Source organism: Solanum stenotomum, chromosome 10 (genome assembly GCF_019186545.1).
Source record: "Solanum stenotomum isolate F172 chromosome 10, ASM1918654v1, whole genome shotgun sequence".
Lineage (NCBI taxonomy): Eukaryota > Viridiplantae > Streptophyta > Magnoliopsida > Solanales > Solanaceae > Solanum > Solanum stenotomum.
The window spans coordinates 2987645-3014171 of NC_064291.1; the positions used below are offsets into that span (position 1 = coordinate 2987645).

General features: G+C 31.3%; 2 protein-coding genes across 2 annotated transcripts; one reads left to right on the top strand and one right to left on the bottom strand.

The window, feature by feature from the left end:
• Positions 1 to 8007: 8007 nt before the first annotated feature.
• On the top strand, positions 8008 to 9943 carry LOC125842327 (zinc finger protein CONSTANS-LIKE 4-like). Its single transcript, XM_049521604.1, has 2 exons — positions 8008 to 8827; positions 9411 to 9943. Exons 1-2 carry the CDS (start codon positions 8105 to 8107, stop codon positions 9729 to 9731), a joined length of 1044 nt encoding a protein of 347 aa, XP_049377561.1. The 5' UTR covers positions 8008 to 8104; the 3' UTR covers positions 9732 to 9943.
• Positions 9944 to 14528: 4585 nt separating this feature from the next.
• LOC125842609 (peptidyl-prolyl cis-trans isomerase FKBP13, chloroplastic) lies at positions 14529 to 18407 on the bottom strand. The gene is made up of 6 exons (XM_049521913.1): positions 17973 to 18407; positions 16218 to 16310; positions 15478 to 15538; positions 15325 to 15393; positions 14781 to 14860; positions 14529 to 14701 (listed from the first exon to the last, which is right to left on the bottom strand). The coding sequence occupies exons 1-5, from the start codon at positions 18363 to 18365 to the stop codon at positions 14796 to 14798; spliced, it is 681 nt and encodes a 226-aa protein (XP_049377870.1). The 5' UTR covers positions 18366 to 18407; the 3' UTR covers positions 14529 to 14701; positions 14781 to 14795.
• Positions 18408 to 26527: the final 8120 nt, after the last annotated feature.

Consider the following 26527-nt stretch of genomic DNA (forward strand, 5'->3'; position numbering starts at 1 on the left):
GGGGTAGGGGTGAGGGTGGGGTAAAAAAATTGAATTTAAAAACAAGCTTTAAAATTATTTTATTTTTTTTGGGGGTGGGGGTGGTTTGAGGGTAGGGACAAAATAAATTGATTTTTTCAACAAAAAAATAATTGTAATTTGAAGTTGGAAGAGAGTTTTGGAAAATGTTTTCTTTAAGTTTAGAAGGGAAGTCATTTTCCTTAAATTTGAGGAAAATGAGTTGATTTGGAAAATATTTAGTCCAACCAAACATGAAAAAATTGGAAAACATTTTCCGAAAAATATTTTCCTTCATACCAAACACACCCATAGAATAAATACAAAAATATGCATGGTTGACACTATCAGTACGTAGTGCAGAATTAATTAATGAATATGTTCTTGAACAGAATCTCAAGATGTCAACCTTTTCTTTATTCCATATTGACACATGCATCTTTAACATCTTATTTACTTACTAAGAATATAGTGCAGTAAATCAGAGTTCTCAGATTCGATCTCTATATATAAAAAAAATTTTGATAGAAAAATTTTCCTCCGAATGGGACCTTACATGGTGCAACTCTGAATTAACTAGATTCCAATATAGGTGAAGAAATATTAATAGCAAAGCAACAATAAGATGTGTACCTTATAACTTGTAGCGGAAATATTTGTTGGTGATTTTGCTGTCAAAACTAATTGCTTCTGATCTCTCTTTAAATCACAAGGAAACAAAGATCGTTCTCGTTCACAAACTAAGTATCTAAGATTGTGTCGATTCAATATTTTTGGCAAAAAAGATGACTTTTAGTTTTCTCTGTTTTTCTTTTAATTGATTTTCAACGTTCTTACGTTTCTATCTATTTTTCCACGTTCTCCAAAACACTCTCATTAGGAGTCTTTCAAGGGGAGGTTACCTTGTAACGGTTCCCTCTTATCCGTTTAAAAAAAATTATTCATTTAATTAATTAATTAGTTAAATTGGATCGGATTGAGCAGAACCTGATCAAGTCGGGTCGATTCACATGGGTGACCCACGAAACTTACCGTAGATACAAGACATTGAACACCAAATGAGAAATAAAAGAAAGTATTTTATTTGTTCAATATATCCTAGTAATTTTTTCCTGTAAGATGTTTGATATTTCTATAGAATGTTCTTTGCACATTGGAATAAGTTTTTATTCCATTCTACGTTAAACACAACTATCTTCCTCCAAATACTTGGTCCCGTCCTGGAGAATAATTTTAAAGAGGTTGTTTAGTTTGAACACAAGTTATGATCGAATTAATTATATGCGTTGGAATTAGTTATTAAGTTATTTAAAAATAACATGTATTGCATATTTTTTAAGAAGTTGTTTGTTTACACAAATTTTCTCCACCTCATTTAGTAAAAAGAGAGTTTTAGTGACCTTAAGGGTTTTTTTTTTTTCATTTTCATTGCTTTATCTCGGAATAGCTAATTACAATACTATTATTCCATCTTCTAATAGGGATTATTTATCCTGATTACTAATATGCGTACAACTTACCTCAAAATTAGTAACTAAACAATAAATAAAGCAATTCTATATTTTTATCCTAAAATTATCTATATTTGTCCAGCATACCGTACGAGTCCTTCTGGACTCTAATATAACTTAGGTTATTTTCATAGTATAGGAGAAGTGTTTGGAAATCATTATGGTAATTGAGTTGTGGGCTACAAAAAATGTATAGGCTATACCAGATACAATATAAAATATTGTGAAATTGACAAAAATAGTTTGCATAGAAGCCAATATTGTATTTTTTTTATATATATACATTAATGTATAATATAGATATTAATATACTGTTATTCGTATTGTATGTATAATTTTCGCCAGGGGAATTGTGTAATCTACCAGAAAATATTGACAAAACAATTTCCTCACACTTGTTAGGAAATTAAGGAAAGACCCAAAATGCAAGATAAGAATATACATAACATTGTATAAATATACTAGTACTATATATGACACATATAATTGAGATATTAATATACATGTATAAGATATGGACATATGAATATATTAAATTATGTTACTTATTCAATATATATATATATATATATATATGTATATATTATAGTTCTTTGCATATATTAATGGTTAGAAGTATATGCTTTAAACAACATGGTATACACATAGTGATATTATGTATATATATGTGTGTATTTGAGTATATTATCAAAATATATATAATATTGTTTTTTTACATTTTTAATGGTTAAATGTATGTACTCTTGTATTCTTGTTTAGGTAATGAGGGTAACTGATGACTTCTTGTAGTAGTATGACACTGTCTATTCTTGTTTAGGCACTAAGAGCACCTTGTAGTAGTTACTTTTTGAAACTGATGACACCTTCTTGTAATTATCTTCTAGAATTGATGACTTCTTATTGTAGTCATTCTTTGATGAAAATGACACATTGTATCTAGTCAATCTTTGGTGAAGATGACACCTTGTATTCATGTTTAGGAATATAGGACTACTTTCTCGTAGTTATCTTTCGGAATCAATTGTTTCTTGTAGTAGTCATTTTTCGGCAAACATGACGTCTGGTATTCTTGTTTAGGCATTGAGGCTACCTTGTAGTCATTCTTAAAAGTGTCCAATAAAAATTTCTCAAGACACTTGATCATGATAAAGTATTGAATATCATTTCTACTTTGGTTTAGACATCTTTTTGAAGTTTAAACTCTCCAAGACATTGACAACAATAAATTGCTCATGAATCCAAATATCTGCAAATTGAAATTCACAAATCTAGCTAGCAAGAAACTCATGAGCTTGAATTGACTATTGTCTTAATTCATTGAATTATGAATAACAATTTATAACACGACGTTGAAGGTGATGACAATGCTTAGCTACTGGAGATGTATCAGTAGATAACAGTACTGTAGTGACACATAAAAAATATTCAGTGACTTGAATTGGCTCTCCAGATCGCGATAATGTGTGTAGCAAGCAGGGGGATATTGTAGGAGCTCGAGTTCATGTATTTGAAGATATTTGTACTTGTTGGGCTGAAGATCAATTCACTCGCAAACATCACCAGTCATTGAGAAGTGTTGATAGAAGCTATTACTTTTTCTTGTCTTTGAAACATAATGAAGTTGAGGATGCTAACTATTAGTTTCATCCTGGAAACCCAAAGAATTAGATTCCAGAGATGAAGAAAGTGAACATATTAACGAGTAAAACTCCATGGGAAGCTCAGCGAAAAAAGTGTTCATGACATCCTGAAAAGCTTGACAAATTGCAAAAGAAACAACATACCCACTGTAATTTCATAGGTGAAGTCTGAGGAGAATAGAGTGTACGCAAACCTTACCCTTACCTCGTGAGAGGTAGAGAAGTTGTTTCCAAAAATAACCATATGCATCGATCTATGATACAAAGAAGACTTGTATTTTCCCTCTTCTATTATTGGATCTAAAAGGCTATATATGGTTCATAAATGTGTGATGAAGAAACATTCTTGGACTTTGTTAGAAGATTTATAGCCACAACACAAACATCCAATGGCCAATCACTAAAGTAACATATTAGAAAGAATTGACTAACATCTGAAGGTATGTTTTGATACTTCAATCAATCAATACATACATATAAGTAAGTTGGAATAAAGGAGAACTACATTCATATACTCCCAAGAACATGAGTGTGAGATCCCTCCTTTGACAAATTCATTTGGAGAGAAGTTTGATCCTTATTTGTACAAGAATGATGTGGCCCTTACATAGTGATAGTAACTTCTAAAACATTTAAACAATTTTATGAACTTGGTTTCTTATATCTAAAGTTGTGTAAAGTTTACCTATTGTATTTGTTGCTTACATATGAGATTGTCACCACAAGTTTAAGCAAAAATATATGTGAACCTTGAGACAGATTATATAACATAAGTCCCTCTTTAATACTTGTCATTTTAAGAAAAATCTCTTCAATTTGCTTAACATTTATCGCAAGTCTTCAAAGTCATAAAGAAAATCTAAAAGTTACAGCCCAAAAGTCACGAGAAGTGGATTTGTTACCGGATATCCACATTTCTTTATTTACAATACAATACTCCGATGTACATGTACAAAGAAATTTTAGAAGAAGAAAGAGTGTACACAGTTAGAAGCGGGACCTATACCTTTAGGAAGGGGTGCATGTGCATCCACTAACTTCGGAAAAAATCATATGTGTACAGTATATATGTATATCTATTTTGAGAAACTAACAGAAACTAGGATATAGTTAACACTACACCTATAAAAAACATATGAGTGTCCTTGTGTTGTTAGTATAAACTAGAGAAACCACTAAAGCCCTTTTTTTCATTATTTTTATTTTAAGTTTATCTTAGAACTCATATTTAAGTTAAGGTAATATTAGTGCAATCGAAGTCTTCAAATCCTGGGTTCTACATAATTATTCTTAATACACATTGTTTGTTGCCTCGTTAAAAAATCTTATCAGGAAAAATCCTATGGGACAAAAACCTTGGTTAAGGTCACTGCCACCTTATATTATTTAGAGAACATAAAAACTGAAAATATACATATGTATTATGTATACTCGTGTCTAGAATATAAAAATAGTTATATAATCAAAACATACCTTATAGGAGATCTTGTGTTGATAACATGTTATAAAATAAAGACAGTATATTAAAACCTTAAATAGCAAAAGAGAGATAGTTTTGTAGTAACTTCTTGGAGTGAATTTGCTGAGCATTTACCATAAGCCTTCAATATCATAAAGAAAACCTAAAAGATATAGAGTAAAGCCTAAAAGTCAGGAGAAATAGATTTGCTATAGAACATATACATTTCTTTATTTATAACAAGGGAAAAAATATAATTAAAAAATCAGGAATAAGATGGCAAAATGGGGGGATTATCCAGTGCGCACAAAGTGCTCACCCGAAGGGCCGAGGACTTAGGGGTGTTCACGGGTCGGTTTGGATCGGTTATTGGTCAAAACCAAACCAACTTAATCGGTTTTAAAATTATTAAAACCAAACCAAACCAAATATAATATACATTTATCGGTTTGGTGGTTATTGGTTTCAGTTTGATTTGGTTCGGTTATTAACCATATACAAAAATAAAAGAAATAATTCATTCAAAATGTGAAAAAGTGACAACAATCCATTCAAAACGAAAAATAGTTAGAATGACTTAAATTACTGAACTTTCGATCACTAAATTTACTATCAATAAAGCTTTAAAATTCACTATATTAGCCTAGAAGGAAGAGAAAATAACATTTTCAGTCCTACAAAGAATTGTCATAGACACTCATATACATGAAATCAATAAGATAAATGTTTTCATCTTGACAATTTTGCTTTCAATAAATAAATTATAATGAAAATATATATAAGATCTTTAAAATTGTTTATAAAAATAATATATTAAGTATGTATATTAATAAAATATACGTATATAATTTATTGGTTTGGTTCGGTTATTTCTTTGGTTTTTTCGAACATAAAACCATAACCAAACCAAATACTATCGATTTTCAAAAATCTAAAACCAAATCAAATCAAACTCAAATAAAATCGGTTTTATTTCATCGGTTTGGTTCGATTTTTCGGTTTGGTTCGATTTTTCGATTTGGATCGATTTTTATCCAAATCATGAACACCCCTAGCAAAGATTGTAGCGACTGCGGGTTATCCTGAGTCAAAAAAAAAAAAGTAAATGAGAGAAATAAGCTTTTTAAAAAAGGCATAATATGTCACATCTTCATACTCTAAATCAGGGGTGTGATTCGATTTTGAGTGTTTTGGTTTGAAAAAAATAGCATCCAATTCGAATTAAAATTAACTTGGTTTTGTTCGATTTTTCAATTTCTAGTTATGTCATATGAATAAATATCGATCTAATATTATACATAGAAAATAGTAACATATTTGAATGACGAACAAAGGATAACTATTTAAATAATGAGAAATAGTACGGTCAAATCTCTTAAATATATTTTTTTTGAACTCCAAATCATATGATTGAAATAATTAATTAATGGACACTATCGATATTATAAGATAGTAATACAACATTTGATGCGGTTGTCAAACGCTCATCTGTCCATTTAAAACTTTTTAATTTATATCACTAAATAGAGCGTCCAACAATTTTTTTTAATTAAAATTCAATCTATTATTGAAACTCAATTCACGAGTGAAATAATTAATTAAAATTTGTGAATCATCTGCCCATAAAGAGATGATTTTCTTTTAAAATTGTAAAAAACTAACAACCATTTGAAGTATTTTAATTATTCGAATTTAATACTTGAATTATTAGATGTGGGTTTCTTGTTTAAGCTATCATCAAATATTTATTAAAGTACACCTTAATTATGAGTTGTTTTTTTCCTACGTAAAATATTGACATACTTTAGATAGAAAAGTCAACAACTGATAGTTAAAATATGTTCTAATAATTATTTGATGATAGTTCAAATAGGAAACAAACACACTTGACAATTCAAATATAAAACTTTAAAAATCAACATATAATAAATATGTTTTTGACCATTCACTCAAAAAATTTCAATTAATTCGATTCACTTCATTTTTTCAATTTATTTTTGATATTTATGCCCTGCCCCTACCTAAAGTACCCCCACAGCCCAGGGGCGGACCCACGTTGTATCGAGGGGGTTCACCCGAACCCCCTCGGCAAAAAATTACACGGTATATATAAGGTAAATTTTCTGCATTTCTGTAGATATATATATTTTGAACCCCCTCAATAACAAAGAGAAATTGATGGCATAGTGGCAAGTACCCTTGAAACTAAATTGTATGTCACCGGATCGAATCCCAGTGAAAGCGTTTTCTTTTTTTCTTTTTTAGTTTCAGTTTCAGTTTTTTTTAGTATTTTTTTTAAAATTTTCAGTTCTGTTTTTCAAATTTTTTTTACTTTAAAAAATGTGCTAAAAGTTTGGTTTTAAACCCACAAGAATTCAAGGTTTCCATTTCTGAAGACTTATTTACACGTTTATACTTTTATTTTTTGAACCCCCTGAACGAAAATCCTGGGTCCGCCACTTCCACAGCCCCCACTAACACCTTTGTGTTAAACAGCACACGACTCTTTTCTTCGTTACCCACCTTCACCAACACAACAACTTTGTATTTTCCGAGTGCTCCATCGATATCATTTAAATGTGCTATTGTTTAATTTGGTACGATATTTTATAAATTAAAAAAAATATATTTTTAAAATTTTATAGATAAATATAATTTTAGATATCTATAAGGCTATAAATTATTTTATTAAGAGTAAAATAATTAAATTATTTCTAATTATAATAAAATGATATTTTATATATCTTATGAAACAAGACACTTACCGATTTATTAATAACAAATAGAACAAGACTCTTACAGATCTATTAACAACAAAGTAGATCTACACCGGAGGGTATGCTTATTTTCTTTCTCTTAAGTCAGAAGTTCCTTTATTTTTTTAAAATAAGATAGTAGTGGATCGAGAAAGCAAAGTTAAAGGTGAAAGATTTTATTGGATTCCGAAAGCTTGTAACATTGGCCCGAAACAATTCCTAAATTCGATTATTGAAATTGAATTCATTTTCAATTATTATAAACCAACTTATCATTCATTGGTTAGGACTTAAGATTAGGAATAAAAGCTAGCCAGAACTAATCTCTTCTTCTCGATAAAAGCTAAAGGTCCTAATAGATAAGGAGTGTGGTGCGGGATCTCTTTATTCCATAGATGTGCTCATGAGAAGGGAAGTCAAAACTTTAGATGTAGATCGATCAATCCCGCTCAGTTATTTTGAAACAAACTAAAAATAAAGAAATGACACCTAAAATGAGACGGAGGGAGTACTAATTAATTCCAACTTAATTGGCTAAGACTAGAACACATGTCATCCTCTCATTGGTTGTATCTCAGATTTCCTCCCTCCCTATTAAGATAAAACTTTGTCTGAATAATAAAGCAACAAAACACTCCATCAACGCTAAAAATCAATCTCCATTATTGCAATTTTAGAGAGAGAAACTACGCATTAGAGAGAGAAAGTAACAAAAGTTAACAAAAAAAACAACTCACAATAATGGTGGCGGAGAGCTGGAGCACGACGGCGAAACGCTGCGATGCCTGCAAAGCGACGCCGTCCACGGTGTTCTGCAAAGCGGACATGGCTTTTCTCTGCTTAACTTGCGACTCCAAAATCCACGCTGCGAACAAGCTCGCGTCCAGGCACGCGCGCGTTTGGGTCTGCGAAGTGTGCGAGCACGCGCCGGCGAGCGTTACGTGTAAAGCCGACGCCGCCGCACTCTGCGTCACCTGCGACCAGGACATCCACGCCGCCAATCCCTTAGCTCGACGCCACGAGCGGATCCCCGTAGTTCCATTCTACGACTCTGCCTCCGCCAAATCTCCTCGTGGTGCTGGTGCGGATGAAAATGATCCGCACCAGCACGAGGACGAGACGGAGGAAGAAGAAGCGGAAGCGGAGTCGTGGCTGCTCCAAGCGCCGAGCAGTAATACTCAAGGAATTGAGTATAAATCTGCGGAGTATTTGTTTAGCGATGTGGATCCGTATGTGGAAATGGATATAATTGCAGATCAGAAAACATGTACGACTACTATGGATATTGCTCATAATCAAGAGGAGTATAAAGAAGATTGTGTTGTACCTCATGTACAAAACAATAAGAATGAGATCCAATTACAAGGCCCAGTTGTTGATGGATACCCAACTTATGAAATGGATTTTTCTGGTGGATCTAAACCTTTCATGTACAACTTCACAACTCAATCCATTAGCCAAAGTGTATGTACTCCTTTTTTTCTCCATTTTTCACCTTTTAACTCTTCATTTCATTGCTTTAACCTATACCATAATCTCATAAATGGGGTTTGATTAGCATAGAATATATTCGAATCTTACTTCTAATGAGATTATTTCTAATAGAGCCTCAACTCAAAAGAAACCTATAGAAAATAGCTAAAATTGTTAGAGAAGTATAAAATTTTCACGGTACTTTTCGTGATTATTTATTTTTTTAAAAAAAAAAAATTAAATTAATATAATCTAATTTAATTTTAAAAACTAATCAAATTGATTTTCGAAAAACATAACATGACACATAAAAATGGACGGATGCAGTAATTTGCAAAATCATTGGAGTTGAAAAGGTTTTTCATAGTCTTTTTCTCGCAAATTAATGAAAAATTTGTGTTATAAAACATGATTTTTCCACCATGTCAACTCTTTCAAGCGAAAGGGGTTCATATGAATCCCTTGCAACCCCGGTCAAGCCCTAAACTTAGATCTTACACTGTCAGTATATAAAAGTTAAACAAATCATTTTAGTTTCCGCATAAACTAATGAAACGTTATGTTATTTGAACAGGTCTCTTCATCATCTATGGAAGTTGGAGTTGTGCCTGACCATAACACAATGACAGATGTATCAAACACATTTGTTAGAAACTCCGCCATTGACGGACTACCTAACCCGGTTTCGAGTTTAGACAGAGAAGCAAGAGTATTAAGGTATAGAGAGAAGAGAAAGAATCGAAAATTCGAGAAGACGATACGATATGCTTCTAGAAAAGCCTATGCTGAGACTCGACCTCGAATCAAAGGGAGATTTGCGAAGCGTACGGAGAACGACGCGGGAGACTCCCTTGTCGCCTCCGACACTTTGTACGGCGTCGTTCCGTCGTTTTGATAATCTTAAGAAGTATTTTTTTTATGTTGTTGGTAAGGTAGGAGTAGTAGCTAGTAATATGATATGTGTACATATTTTTTTTTATTTGGTAGAATTTCCATTTCTACTTTTGTTTGTTTAGTAATGTAATGAGCTTTTCTTATTTTGTAAAGAAAATTAGCTCCATGGAAACTGATTAATTATGGTATTAAAAAGCTCTCATGTTGCTTCAATCTTTCTTTGGTATGTTTTGATTAATATGAATTTGCATGGTGTAATACTTGTTTTAGGGGAAGTGTTTCCCATCAGAATTGCTTTCAATCTCAGTTTGAATCCAAAATCTCTTATTAAAAGAGAAAGAACCTATTCATGATCCCTTCTTTTGATTTTCTATTCGGTATTCGATACCTTCTATTCAGATTTGCGTTGGAAATAGTGAGAATCCAAAATTATCATTTTGAACCTCTCAACCTCTAATCTTTACCTTCAGAGGTTCAAAATTAATATATAGAACAAAAATATTCTTAGAAATATCATATAAATATAATGTAATTTTTTGCCAAAAGGATTCAGGTAAACCCCCATTTTGAGAAATGAAATGTTCACTAATGATGACGACCAGGGGCGGAGCCACCTTATACTAAGGGGGTTTAACCGAACCCCCTTCGACGGAAAATTATATTATTTATACATGGTTAAAATATTTTTTTAAGTATATATAAGAGATGTTGAACCCCCTTTGGCTACTTCGTGTGTCTATTTCTACAGATTTTGAACCTCCTTACTGAAAATTCTGGCTCCGCCAGTTATGACGACTCCGTACCAGAGAAACTAGAATATACAAATTGCATGCTGAGTGCAAACATGGTAAATCAGCTAATCTATCATGATTAATTTTATTTATGAAATTGTTTCAATAGGTTGAACTAAATCATTTTCAAAATAATCAATTTATTTCTATCAATAGGCCGGTGGGAGCTATTATATATAAAGTTTTTTATTATGCATCAATCAATGCCTTAGTCCGTAGTTTGAATAACCTCCACATTCAATGTTGAAGTTTAACAACTTTTTTCACGCTAGGTGTTCATATCATATTAATAAGTATAAAATACTTTGTGATTTGTATAAAGAAATTGATTCAAAATTAAATTTTATGAATTCAATTTTAAGGCTTTTAGTACTCCCTATGTCCCAATTTATGTGATTTACTTTCTTTTTTAGTCAGTCTCAAAAAGAATAACATATTTCTATATTATGTACCAATTTAACTATAAAATATCTATTTTACCCTTAATGAAATTATTTACAGACACACAAAAATGTATATTTTCACTTTAGTCCCATATTGGGGGTAAAGCGCTTCCTATCAAAGGCGACTCCATACCCAAGGGGGCTCGAACCCGAGACCTCATATTGATTAAGGATGAAGGAATATTTACCACTCCACCACAACCCTTGTTGGTGTAATTTGTAACTGCTTATTTAGTTTTTCATATTAATACAAATATTGAGTGCCATAATTTTTACTCTCTTTGTTCCAATTTACGTGACATTCTATTTATTTTCAAGTTTGTCTCAAGAATGCCACCTTTTTATAGTTAAAAATAATTTATTCTTAAAAAATTTCATTTTACTCTTAATAAATAATCTATAACTCACATAAATGTTCAACATTTCTTTTAAGCCATAAATTAAAAAAAAATAAAAAATTATATAATTTTACGTCAGAATTAAATGATACCACATAAATTAAGATGGTTGGAATATTATTTTTGGAATATACCAGGAGAAAAGCAGTCTCAAGGACTCTGATGGATCGATCAAATAGTGTAAAGGAGAATAGTAGATTTTAGTGAAAAATGTGGTTGGCGTGTGCTTTTTCTTTACACGCTACACAAATATAGAGATTGCCATACTGCATTTTAATTTGAGAATATTATAGTTATGTGAAACAAGGACATCAAGATCAAAGTGAGGAGATTTTTGAAACGTTTCTCAATTGTGATGGAATTGTATTAGGAATCCACACTTAATTTGTTTTTATTAAGGGGAGGTGTAGATATGTATGTTATTTAGAAATGACATAATATTAATTAATGAGATATGCATGTGATGAAGTTAACAATAGATTGGTGTTTGGAGGTAGACCGTGGAGTTTAAAGGTTTAGGTTGAACATGAGTAAGATGGAGTATTTAGAATGCAAGTTCAGTGACGTAACTCATGTGACCGGTTTTAGAGTGAGAATAGATTCACAAGTCATCCTAAGAGAGGAAGTTTCAAGAATTTTTTATCAATAATTTAAGAAAATGGTGAGATTGACTATGATGTTATACATCGTAGTAGAGTGGGGTGGATGAGATTGAGACTCACATTCAGTGTCTTGTGAGATAAAAATGTGTCATCAAGACTTAAAGGTATGTTTTTATAAAGTAATTGTCAAACCTGTTATATTAGTTAAAAATTTGCATGCTCAGAAAATGAACCCAATGTGATTAAGAATATTAAGATGGATGTGTGGTCATACTATGAAAGATGATTAGAAACAAAGATATCAAAACAAGGTGAGAGTGGTTGCCTGATGAACAAGATGAGGGAAACAAGACTAGGATGATTCTGACATGTGAAAGAAAGATGCACCAAATGTCTCAGTGGAGGTGTGAAAAGTTGATTATGGTGGGTCCGAAGAAAGATAGATGTAGGCCGAAGACATATTGGAGAAAGATAATTATACATGACATAACAAGCCGATTATCAAGGACATAATCCAAGATAGGAGTATTACTCTTTTATTATTTTTCTTCGATTTTATTATTACGTGTTGTTTTCTTTACTTCGATTATCATTTTATTTGTTATTGCTATTGTTCCTTTCTCTAATGTATTTTCTTTTCATATCTGATTTGATATACTTTACTTGAGATAGAAGTTTATTGAAAACAATCTATCTACCTTCACAAGACAGAAGCAAGGCTACATAGTACATACATACCACCCTCTTCAAACTCCACTCGTAGAATTACTCCAAGTATGTTACTATTGTGAAATAAAGACGCCCTTTTGGTATTCCTATTTTCATATTCCATTTTAACTCATTAAAACAAAAAGATAAATTAATTTATCTAAATTTTGAAAGTGTTTTCAAATATTTGTTTATAGAAGTTATCAACATTTAACTTAACACAATATTAATTCAATGAAAAGCGATTTCTTTTTTTCTTGCTAATAAGACAAAGACATTACGATACAATTCAATTCAATTCCTAATCCACCCTTTTCTACCCAACTTAAGTAAAAACATTTTAAAATAATACACTTAATTGATACAACGAACTCTTTCTAAACCATTAATTTGTTGTGGACAGAAAATTTACACTAGTCAACATCTAGGATAATATTAAAGTCACATCCATACACGGTTTACGCAACACTTTAGTTCCTTTCAGCAAGCTACTCACCAAAGTATTAAAAGAAAAAGTGAGAGAGAGAAAAATCAAAATAATAATAAATTATTACTAATAATCAATTTGTGGGTCAACTTTAATATCAAATTCTAAAAGCTTATTGGCTGAATAGATTTCCTCATATCCTAAACTTTCCAAGTGGACGTGTGAGAATTGAGAAATCGTATGGCAGTTGGTTAGAATTATTTTTAATCAAGAGGTCTTGAATTTGAGTCTCTTTGGATACAGACTCGCCTTTGTTAGAGAGTACTTTATTTTTATGTGAGATTTTTTGGCACAAATACAAATTAGTCAAGCACCAATGTTGATAACATAAATTCTTTTTAGGATAAAAAGAAAATGTCACATAATTGAGATGAAGGAAATAACTGTTATAAATTAAAAATTACAAAGCAAGTAAAATAGAGAAAGTACATAAAGCCACGTATGGAGAGCTTTAGTGTATCATAGCATTTTTTTAATATTATTATTATTATTATTATTATGGTAGTTTAGGTAACTTCTTAATTGTTTTATATAATTAATACCACGTGAAGATGTGGGAAGCAATTATCTTAATTGATGGATGCCAGTTTGACTAAGGATTCCACATGGAATAGTTGACAATATGGCAAATTCTATCAACTCCATTTTTTCCTCAAGTATCATAACATGCCTTTTACTCCCTCCGTTCACTTTATACTCATTAAGAAAATAATTAATGATATAGATATTTTATCAAATCATCCCTTAATAAATGATGTCTTAAAAAATCATTTGAAAAATAAATATTTAATGCTGAGGGTAAAACATGAAAAAAACTATTGTCTTTTCTTAATATGTCAAAAGTAACGAGTAAAAATAAAAATATACTTTTAAGAATAAGTGACAAATAAAAGTGAACGGAGGGAGTAATTTATTCTATTTTATGATATCGGAGATCATCTGACTTGGCTTATGAGTTATGTGTGTGGTATTGATAGGGAGAGCCTACCTCGTGAGCGTGATATTGATTTTGCCATTGAGCTAGAGCCGGGCACTTGGTCTATTTCTATTCCGTCCTATCCTACACTGTTTGTAAATGGATGGCACACATCGGACTACGGGAGATCTAGAAGTGTTGCGCCTTAAATGGCGTTGTAAAAAGTAGCTGCCCTGCAATTTTTGTTTTTGGTTCCCCATCAAATGTCCAGTACCCACATCGGAGCCCGATTAAATCTGAATTCGCGCTAGAAAGTCCCACATTAGGGGTAAAACGCTTCCTAACAAAGGTGATTTCTGTACCCTAGAGACTCGAACCCAACACCTATTGGTGTTGGTTAAGGATGAATGAATACTTACAACTCCACCACAATCCTTGTTGATTGCCCTGCAAAATTACTTTATATAGTCTGTAACATTCTGTACGAAATAATTGTTTTTTTTGTAAATCTAACCAAAAATATACAAGCAGGTCATGGTATGTACTTGAAAAATCTCAAGTATTGACACACATTATCATTTGCGCTGCAGCTTACAAAAAATTTGCCCATTGATGAACCAGTTAACCTGGCATATATAGCACTTCATAAATTGGCTGCAAAGAAGATCAATCATTTTATGAATAGCTTCATGGAAGAAACTATACCTCTGTTGCTGAAATCTATGCCTTGCCAACGAACTCCACATCGAACAATAGAACAGAGTCTGGAGGAATAATGCATGTACCTAAACCACCAGTATGTGACAGTTAGGACATTATTTACACCTACCACATATGCAGTTGCACGGTACCACAGACGGGTGTGGCGTGATGATTGGGGTCCCTCTAACCTTAACCAGAAGTCTCGGTTTTGAGCTCTATGAAGGGAAAATCTTTCGCTAGAGAGCGCTTTACCCACCTAGCTGGCCTAGATAATCGGGTCAGTGGACTTTGGGTACTGAATGGTTAAGCAGAAAAAGAACATATGCAACTGGCAGACTCCACATATTAGTGTGGTAGGATAGTAGGGATCCCTCTCCCCTTAACCAAATGTTTTGGTTTCTAACTTTGAGAATGGAAAATCTTTTCGTAGAGAGTGATTTACCCTTTTACAGGCCTAGAACAAGTCGGGACAGTGAACTTTGGGTAACGGATGGTTAAACAGAAAAAAAAAGTATGTAACTGGGAATCGTTCGTTGAATTTGCTTACCTCCTCTGCAGCCAGCTCCTCTTATCCCATATCCAAGTTCTGGAGGAATCTTTAGTTTACGCTTTCCTCCTGAAATTTAAGTGATGAGATAGTAACTTTTTTTAAAAAATTCTACAAGTATGAAGAAATTTGATGTACAAAATTTGCTCCTACCAGTTAGCATTGGAGGAAAACCATCACCTCCTAGAATTCCCTGATCCCAACCTTTAATAACCTACAACAGCAACTAATAAGCAGAAAGAACGAGTAAATCATCTTACCGTTAAACATTGTAAAGTTATATTCATAGGACAATAGTTTGTTTGTTTTTTCTTATGGTTCTAGAAGAAACATAGAATATTATTATTACTTAAGGGATAAAAGTACAAGGAGCATTAGACGATACAGTAACAGGATCCGTAGTACAAATGGGGACAGTGTTACTCAGGGAAGAGTCAATAGTAGACCATTATCTGGGCAATAATGACCAAAGCTAGTATTTGCGGTGAATCCCTCCGTTAAGTAGTCACGCCCAATTCTCTAGCAAATATAGCCCATAAGGGTCTGTATGAAGGGTGACTTGAAGTGAAGGCGTTACAAAGAGGGGGTTTCGGGGAGTTCAGACTAATATTCCTGGTTGCTACTCCACGCTGAAGATATAAGTTTCTGGTGAGAACAGCTAGCGTAGTTAGTCTTTATATCAAGCTACAAGATTGGATACTAATTCGGTACTATAGAAGGAACTGGATGTAGATAAACCTCTGGGATCAAGGATCTAGTCAATCAACACTAGAACCATTCTACGGCCCTGCGAGGAGAGCAATAGATAGTCATAGAGATAACCTAAATTTTTTTGTCCAGTTCTTACTGCTGATTGTACTGCTAATCTGCTATAGAATAACAAAATAACTTACCTCGCCAACACCAACGCGAAATGTAAGAGGCTTTCCACGATTGTAGCTGCTATCGAAGACCTTCCCATTTTCCAGTTTACCTACATAATGTGCCTGAACAACATAATCTCTTAATAATAATGTGATACGACTCAGTATAGAAGAGAAAAAAATTAAGGAAGAGCTCAAACATCTAGTCTTACTATACCAAATAGCTTTTTCAGAGTAAGTTTTTCCTTTAATTAATAAATCAATTTCTTTTGGAAAAATTTTCTCAAATGGTCACTCAACTTGATGAATTTATCTACTAAAGTCACTTTGCTTTGTTTTGTATCAACAACATAACTTAACCATATTATGTATTTTTTATATATATTATTGTGGGACAAACTATAGAGTTAGCCACATGAAACACCCATGTAAAAGATTGGGCAAAGGTGTTAAGTTCAACTGTTTTTCCTTAAGATTTGAATTCTGAACATTAAGACTACGTTCTTCATGATTCTTGTTGCATTGATTTTACCTGAAGAATGAGGTTTGACTAGTACTTAGGGAAGTAAAATCATGACTGTTGAAATGAGGGAATTGCTAGTCACACTTGTTAATTCTGCTGTTTTTTGACCTTCAAAAGATAATAAGTTGTCTTCTTAAGAACTACATAAGCAGAACTGCTTCAAGACGAAAACGATCCAGGAAAACTTGGGTAATGCAGTATTTCAAGTACTTCTTGAGTATCTCTGTAGTATTAATAGGTTCTGTATGAATCTCAACGCACCTCCCAGGATGTACTAACTTTACAAAACTTTCCTCTTATGCTGATCCCATTTTGCCAGTTTACCTCTGAACTTTTTAAGAAGCTCATATAAAAATGCAGCCACTTACTTTCTTGGCTGTAATGACGAGGGGCAACAAAAAGAATTATACTTTTTTTACCTAAATTTGTGCATACATGTGTCTTTTGCAGAAATATTTATCACTTAACTTGGGACTAGTATTCCTCTTTGGCACAACGGAAGTCAGTTTCTGGTCTTTGGTTACCGTATAAATGTACATACAGGGGAAAAATGACTTCCCTTGCAGTCACACATGAACAAAAGTCAAATTCCTTACAATGATTTTGGGTTTTAACTTCATATTACTTGCTCCAACTAACACTTAGACACTAGTATATTAATCTTCTCTAATCAAAATTTTCATCAATACACTCTCCGATTTACTAATGTTATCATTAATCTTAATGTATACTATATATTTTCCAGATAAACTTGCCATTCACCAACCGAACACATGAAACATGACTTATGTCGTACCAAGTGAACTTAGGAGTCATTTGGTAATAGGTTAGAGTAATGCAGAGTTTAGTTATCTCATTGTCTACCCTTTATAAAATAATACATCATTGCACCCAAGGATGTCGCCTACGTGTCAATGAAGTGGTTGAGATTCATAAGGTCTCAGGTTCAAAACCCAGTGAAGATATATACACTAGGTAATCCTTCCTATCAATACTAGCCTTGGTGGACATAGTTATCTTGTACCTGTTACTAGTGGGAGTTGGAAGGTATTACGTGGAAGTAGTCAAGATATACAGAATTTAATAGCTGCATAACTCATCTCCAGACCAGCTACCAACGAGAGTTGGTTACACGACTATTTAGGTTAATTCTTCTAAAACTAGGTGAAAATAATTTTTTTCCCCTAAACTAATAACCATAAAATATAAATCAAATCAAATGATGAAATCAAAGAGAAGTTTAAAGACTAATAATTAGTTACCTTAATCAATTGTCCTTTAACAGCTTCAGGTCCATAACCCACAACTTTATCACAATAAGCAAGACCTGAAGGTGTAACTGTGAATTCACATTCCGTAGCTGCAGCTTCTTCAGCAATTGCTTCAATAATCGACTGCGGCTGCAAAAGAGCCTCAAACAAAATCGCCGAAAAACCCAATCCGAAAGCACTTAGGGTTTCTCTTCTATTGAACGAAAAAGACAATGGGCTAATTGTTTCTGCGAGTTTATTCACAGATTTCGAAGAAGACGAGAGTATTGAGGATTTGATAAAATGTGGAATTGTATCAGTTGTTGTTTGGGAATTTTTGGTACAGAGTAACAATGGCTGCTTTGAAGGAATGTATGGAACAATGGAGAAAGGAATGGAATTCATTTCCACCAAACAGAAAATTTTAGAACAGATAAGAGAGACAATGAAGTGAATTTATTTCCACCAATAAATATTTCCCCACCCCCATACGTGGATTCCATTTGTTCATATTAGTTGCTCACGTTATTACTATATTAAAATCATATTATTATTTGAGTCTTCCTAAAAATAGAGTTTCTTTTGTTAGAGAGCATTTTATCATTATTGTAAAACTTTTCAATGCGAATTTAAATTTAATCGGACTTCATTGTGGGTAGAGGTGTTCACAAATTAGTTTGGATCGATTATTGGTCAAAATCAAAACCAAACAAGCTTAATCGATTTTAATATTATCAAAACCAAACAAAACGAAATATGATATATATATTGGTTTGATTGTTATCGATTTCAATTTGATTTGATTCGGTTATTCATTTATTAATCAGACAAAAAAAAAACACTTCTTTCAAATCGTGGAAAAAGTGACAACAATACATTCAAAATGAAAAATAGTTAGAATAGCTAAAATTACATAACTTTCGATCATTGAATTTACTATGAATAAAGCTTCAAAATGCATTATTTTGGCCTAGAAGGGAGAGACAACAACATTTTCAATTCCACAAAGAATTTTCATACACTCATATACATGAAATCAGAGACGGAGTCAACATTAAGAGTTTGGGGGTTCTAAATTTCTTTCTCCTTTCTTACCATTGAGTTATCAATCAGTTTTGTTAGGTGTTCAGAAGTTATTACTTAATTTTCTAGTACAAATATAGGGTCTACGAAAAAATTACTGGGTTTGTCTGAACCCATGAACCCCCACTTAGCTCCGCCCCTGCATGAAACCAATAAGATAAATGTTCTCACATTGCGCATTTTTGTTTTCATAAGTAAATTATAAATAAATTTTGATAAAAACATATGTAAGATCTTTAAAATTGTTTTAAAAAATAAAATATTATGTATGTATAATAATAAAATATATGTAAATAATTTGTCGGTTCGATTCGAATCTTTCTTCAGGTTTTTTTCGAACAAAACCATAATCAACCTAAATACTATCGGTTTTAAAAATGTAAAACCAAGTCGAACCCAAATAGAAACGGCTATTTAATCGCTTTGGTTGGCTTTTTGGCTTGGATCAGTGTTTATCCAAACCATGAACACCCCTAAATGTGGATACTGAATACTGGGTGAGAAACCAAAAAAAAAATCTTATTATTGTCCTCACTCAAATTATTATTTCTATAGATATTTTGATTAAATCAGTTAAAAAAAATAATTGTTACTTCTGAAAAATTAAGAAGGCCTACACTATTTTAATAAGAATTTGTTTTCTATCATATATTTTTTAGTGAGCTAGTTTGATGAGAAATGAGCGAAAAAATCATATTCTATAAATTTTCACATTAATTTGTGGTAGGAAAATTTTGTTTGTCAAGTTACTTAACAATTTTGCATTACAAAATTAAGAGAATGAATTCGTTTAAAAAATGTTAACAAGTTTGTAAAGTTGCAAAAAATATTTCTTAAGGAGTAAATTAATAACACTCTCCTTTTTATTTATGAATTTTTAAAAGACGTATAAATGAAAAAAAATGGAGAATTAATGTGGGATGGAGGGAGTATATTATTACTCCATCTGTCTTATTTTATGCGACACTATTTAACTAGATATAAAAAATTTTAAAATTTATATTTTTAAAATTTATGATCTAAAGTAAATCTTAAATATTTATATTTTATGTGACTATAAGTTATTTCATTAAGGTAAACGACGAATTTTAACTTGTAAACAAATCTGTATATTTATATTGCCAAAGAAGGAGGTTAAAATTTGAATTTAAAATACCCACGGTGCAAATTGTAATAGACTTGTGCTTAGTACGGAGGAATTTTTCAAAAAATGTTTTTATATTTTTTTATGTTTGATTGGTCAAAATATTTAGATAATATTTTTTTAGAAAAACAAGCTATAAGGAAAATGATTTCTCTAATAAAAATAGAAAATACGAGTTTCATTAATAGTGACATTCCATATTCATTGTCTCCTTCCCCGCTACGGCGTTACCCAATATCCCCAATTCCCATCCATTGACCATCTCGCCCCACCATCCCCGAACAATACATTTTTGTTACCATATATTGGCAGCGGTCGATCATTTGATTGGACTGAGTTGTAAAATTCTACTCCTTTTATTTCACGAAGAATGACTTAGTTTAACTTGACACGGAGTTTAAAAAAATAAAAAAAACTTTTGAATTTTATAGTCCTAAATTAAAGTTATGTCAAATATACAAAATTACCCTTTAATCTTGTAGCCTTAAATATGTCACGTAGAAAATTGAAATTAAAATATTACCAAAAGAAGAAAGAGGTTATTTTTTTTTAAACAGACTAAAAAAAGAAATGAAGTTATTCTTTTTAAACGGAGGGAGTAGTAAATAGACAATTGAATCATAACCAATCTCTTATATGTAAGCAAGATACTTATATTCATGAATATGTATGTCATATTGAAACTACACTTTTGATCACTTTAGAAAACATAAAAACAAATCATATTTTCTTGCATTTCAAGCGTTCGATTAGATTCTTAACTAAGAAAATAGTTTAGTTTTAAATCAATANACTTTGAATTTAAAACACCCACGGTGCAAATTGTAATAGACTTTGTGCTTAATAAGGAGGAATTTTTCAAAAAATGTTTTTTATGTTTTTTAAGTTTGATTGGTCAAAATATTTAGATATTTTTTTTAAAGAAAAATAAGCTCCTTAAAAACGAGGGAAATGATTTCTCTAATAAGAATAGGAAATACGAGTTTCATTAATAGTAACATTCCATATTCATTGTCTCCTTTCCCGCTACGGCTAGGGGTGTGTATCGGTCGATTCGGTTCGGTTTTAAGTATTATTGGTTTTCGGTCTTTAAATATGCTAAATCGATAACCAAATCAATAAGATATTTGTTATTGGTTTATCGGTTTTAGATCTTTAACGGTTCGATTTCGGTTTAACCAATAAGAAAATGCTTTTAAAACAAATATGTGACTTATCCAATAATTTGACGCAATACGCATACATCAAAATAATCATCCCAAACGGGACAACAGGGACCAACTTGCTGTATTTTGGTCATCACAACAAAGTATTGGTTAATTTTCGATCACCATAATATATAAAACGAGGTCTCCTATATGCAATAAAGAGAATCAAATAAAACCAAATCATAGACAAAAGTCAAAACAGTAGCAAATGAGGCCATGCTTAGGTAAATCATATATAAAGAAAAGACTCAACTAAATGAAGTTCTTACGTTGAAGCTAATATTAGTCAATTATAAACTAACTAAAGTAAATAAGTAATACTAAAAAGTAAAACCTAAAGGTTAAATAACTAAAAGTAGAGAGGAGAGTTAATTGTTAAGTAGTGTTAATTATTGTGTAGGGTTTTTATATTTTTAGTCTAATATACTACTGATTATATTAATATTTTTAGTTTAATATATTATATATGTATAACTAAAAATTAAAATAGTAAATTATTATATTCTTAGTGGGTTATCGGTTAAACCAATACCCCAATATTAAAAAACCAATAACGAACGGATAACCCAATAATTCTTTTTTGTAAAACCATTAAATAACCGTTAACCCGATAACCCAATAACAATAAAACAATAACACTTTTTTCGGTTCGATTTATCAGTCGGTTCGATTTTTGCACACCCCTAACTACGGCGTTACCCAATATCCCCAATTCCCACCCATTGACCATCTCGCCCCACCATCCCCGAACAATACATTTTTGTTACCATATATTGGCAGTGGTCGATCATTTGATTGGACTGAGTTGTAAAATTCTACTCCCTCCGTTTCACAAAGAATGACCTAGTTTAACTTGACACGAATTTCAAAAAAATAAAGAAAACTTTTGAATCTTGTGGTCCTAAATTAAAGTTATGTCAAATGTACAAAATTGTCCTTTAATCTTGTGGCAGTAAACATGCCATATGGAAAATTGAAATTAAAATATGGGAAAAGGGTCTGATATACCCCTCATTTTTGTCATTTAGAGTTGATATACCTCTCGTTATGAAAGTGACTCATATATACCCCTACTTATATATAAATGGCTCACATATACCCTTTTTCCTCTAACGGAAATGAAAAAAATTAATTTAAGGTTAATTTTTTATTATTTTTTTAAAAAAATATAATCCCATATTAGTATATTTAATCCTCCTCAAACATATATATTTTTTTATCTTTTTTTTTTTGTTTGAATGACTAATTTAGATTTATTATTTTGATGGTCAAATTTATTTATGTTTCACTAATATTCTTGTAAAACTTACTATAGATGACCAAATTTTTTTCTTCAAATACAAAAATTAAATTACAATATAGACAAAAAAAATAGTTTTAAATTATAATATAGCCACAAAAAAATAGTTTTAAATTTTTTTCTTTACACTAAGGAATGAAAGAAAAAAATAAAATAAGAATAAGAAACTCAAATAATTATAATAAAAGAAGTCAAAAAATAATTTATGTATGAAAAAGATTAAAATATACTTTGAACTTTGCTAGAAGAATCATATATACCCCTAAATAATTTTTAAGAAAATTAAAAGTTAAAAATATAAATTTAAAACTAACTTTTTCACTTCCGTTAAATGAAGGGTATATGTGAGCTCATTTTGTAACGGTAGGGGTATATGTGAGCCGTTTGTATAACGGTAAGGGTATATATGAGCCACTTTCATAACGAGGGGCATTTCAGCTCCAAATGNAAAAAAGAAATGAAGTTATTCTTTTTAAACGGAGGGAGTAGTAAATAGACAATTGAATCATAACCAATCTCTTATATGTAAGCAAGATACTTATATTCATGAATATGTATGTCATATTGAAACTACACTTTTGATCACTTTAGAAAACATAAAAACAAATCATATTTTCTTGCATTTCAAGCGTTCGATTAGATTCTTAACTAAGAAAATAGTTTAGTTTTAAATCAATATTACTCAATCACTCTTTTATTTAAAAATACCAGATACTAGTTGATTTTACCATATCTGAATTATCTTATATGTTAAATCAAATGAAAGAAAAAAAAATCGAATCAAACTAAATTTTTATTTTGATTCAGATTGAACGGTTGGATACTAATTGTCCAAAATTAAATAAACACACCCAAATTATAATTTGGAATAACTTGATTTTGAATCAAACCACCAAAGTCAAAAAAGAGAAAGTGGAGGAAAAAGAAAGCAATTGAGAAACAATAAAGAAATTAAAGAGTAATGTAATCTGAAACCTTGTTTAATCTACTTTGTTACACATTCTCCAATAGCTAAAGCATCCACTTTTTATACTTTCAACGTGGTTTTGCCCACAGGTATTGATGGCGTGGTTATCAACAAAAAGAAATTACTTCTTCGTTTCAATTTATATGATATATTATTTTAGTTAATTTAAATAAAATAAAATAATATATTTAATAAAATTATTAATATTTTATTTGTTGTATTCTGTTCTTTTATCAACTAGTCTACAAAAGTATATTCTTCTATTTTTTTTAATATATATTAATGATAATTTTGAAATATTGTAGTCTTTTCATATTTCTTGAATTTTTTGCCCAGTTAAATAACATATTGAAACGGAGAGACTATATTTGTTTGGTATATGAAGAAAAATACTTTTTAATTTCTTTCATGCTCGTTTGATTTTTAAAAAAATAATTTTTTTTTTCTAAAAAATGAGTTTCTTCAAAATAAGGAAAATAAACAAGCTCCTCAATATTTCACATTCATTTTATCCACCTCACTCACCAACACATCTCTTCTTCACTTTGCTTCTGTAGCGCCCCATCCTTACCACACCACTCATGACGCACCCCTACCTTCTACCTCCATCTTCTATCATATCAGATTATATACAAATATTTTTAAAATAATATTTTTTATTATATACCAAATATAAGAAAAAATTAAACAAAGAAATCAAATTATTTTCCTAGAAAAACATTTTCAATGTTCCTACCAAACACACCTTTTTATCTACATTTTTCACATACTTAAAGCGTCCAACAATATCTATATATTGAGTCTCAATTTTCACCTTCTTAGATATACTTCCCTTCTACTCTGCAAGCAACAATTTCATTCTTTCATTGAAGAAAAGAAGAAGCTAAAGCAACTCAAACACATCTAGTTGTAGCCGGTCTATTAATTAGTGACAATCATTTTCGCAACTGGTTTCGCATCGCCAAGAGATATCGATTCCAATAAGGCCTAATAAAGGTATGGCAATTCTATTAAGTAGAATTGCCATATATCCCCTTTATTAATTCGGATCGATGTTAAAATTTCCTGGCAATGTGAAACCAGCTGCAAAGGTGATTAATGTAACTAGTAGAGTGGCCACAACTAGATGTGTTTTATATGTTGAAAAAAATAGCTTTGATTTCTGATAGCTTCGGGGCGGAGCTAGATAGGGCAGAGGGATTCATCTAAAACTCTCTTGAACTTAAAATTATATAGTGTATTTTCTAAATTATATATAAATTTTTTGGGACAATATTTTCTTGCATGCTTAGTAAACACCCACACACAAAAAATTAAGTAAGAATTAATATCACTTATTATTTTATTATTACTATATAGAATCGAGCTACCTTCATTATATTCCACTCTGTTTTCATGCTTTGTCCTGGCTTGTCAACGTTTTCCATCGCAGCACTCAGAGGTACAACGTAGAAAATTTACNGACAACTAAAAAAGGAAATATGGACAAGTAAATAGGGACGGAGGGAGTAATATATTCCACTCTGTTTTCATGCTTTGTCTTGGCTTATCAACGTCTTCCGTCGCAGCACTCAGAGGTACAACGTAGAAAATTTACATTGTTTATATATGATTAAGATTATTTTTTATGTATATATAGTAAATGTTGAATCTCTTTTAGTTTTAGTGTTTATTTCTTCATATTTTGAATCTTTCGGTAAAAATTCTGACTCCATTTTTATTGGCTCGAAGCTCTTGATTTATTGTTCTATTTCTAAAATGAAGGAGAATTTGGTATTTGCCTTGATTACAACTTAGAAGAAAGGAATTTGGTTTTTGCCTTAACAAAAAAGAATGGGATTTACTGTTTGCATAAAAACAATATCAAAGTGAATATTAAAGCAATTATATTAGCATCTCTTAAGATTTACTTCATTCTTATCATGATTCTTTTAATTTCTCCAAACAAACAAGACTAGTGTATTTATAAATCTGTCCTCTAGATAGATCCTATATGCGTTTGCTCAGATTATTGATCTCAAGTTAGAATAAAGCCTGGTTAGCCAATTTAGGATACATCCACATAATATATGGTTCATAATAGATTCATATAGTTTCGACTTCCCACAATTTTTAATAGAGATATATATATATAGAGAGAGAAAGATAGAAGGGTGAGTTCATCATCCATCGAATTTCAAACCATGGGTCACTGGCCTTAAGAGATTTCTCAATTATAACAAAGAAGTTTTTTACTTCCATATTATATGGTATTTTTAGCATTGACATACCCCTTAAGCAATTCACTCACCCCTAAAAAGTTAAGGAGGTGTTCCACTAAATTACCTAACAAAAAATAATTGTGTAATACAATCTCAAATATTGAATCATGCCATCAAATTAAGGTAAAACATGCACTTGAAAACTAAAGTATTTGAACAATGACAATATTGTTACTTGAGGCATACAACAAATCCCTTTCTTTTGATCAAAGGCAAACGCCCAAATCCCTTTGCTAGATATATAACTTGATATATATACAGAGACTAGACAAAAGCTACTGGATTCCCGTGAATCATGTCATTTAGTGGATCCTCCCTTGCCAATGCCTATACTTCATGTACTGTCTATAGCTATAAATTGTTCAAGGAACCTGGGAAAAAACTGATTGCAATAACTATATATAAGGACAATTTTACGGACAAAAGCTTGATATTTAAGTAGANCCCCCCCCCCCCCCCCCCAGGTCCATATTGTTGGGTATGTAGCAAGAGTTATGGGAAATGGAGGGAAGATGAAAAGAAAGGAACTTGAAGAGTCCTCTTATGCTTTATTGAAAATACATTTGTCCTTCATCGGTGGTGGAAAGAAAAATAGGAGAGTTTA

Bases quoted from the DNA above. Each gene is read 5' to 3' on its own strand.
- LOC125842327 (XM_049521604.1), top strand. From the start codon at position 8,105: ATGGTGGCGGAGAGCTGGAGCACGACGGCGAAACGCTGCGATGCCTGC. The intron at 8,828-9,410 runs GTATGTACTCCT...TTATTTGAACAG, and splicing joins CTCAATCCATTAGCCAAAGT to GTCTCTTCATCATCTATGGA.
- LOC125842609 (XM_049521913.1), bottom strand. From the start codon at position 18,365: ATGAATTCCATTCCTTTCTCCATTGTTCCATACATTCCTTCAAAGCAG. The intron at 16,311-17,972 runs GTAACTAATTAT...TATGTTGTTCAG, and splicing joins TTAAAGGACAATTGATTAAG to GCACATTATGTAGGTAAACT. The intron at 15,539-16,217 runs GTAAGTTATTTT...TTGCTGTTGTAG, and splicing joins TTCGCGTTGGTGTTGGCGAG to GTTATTAAAGGTTGGGATCA.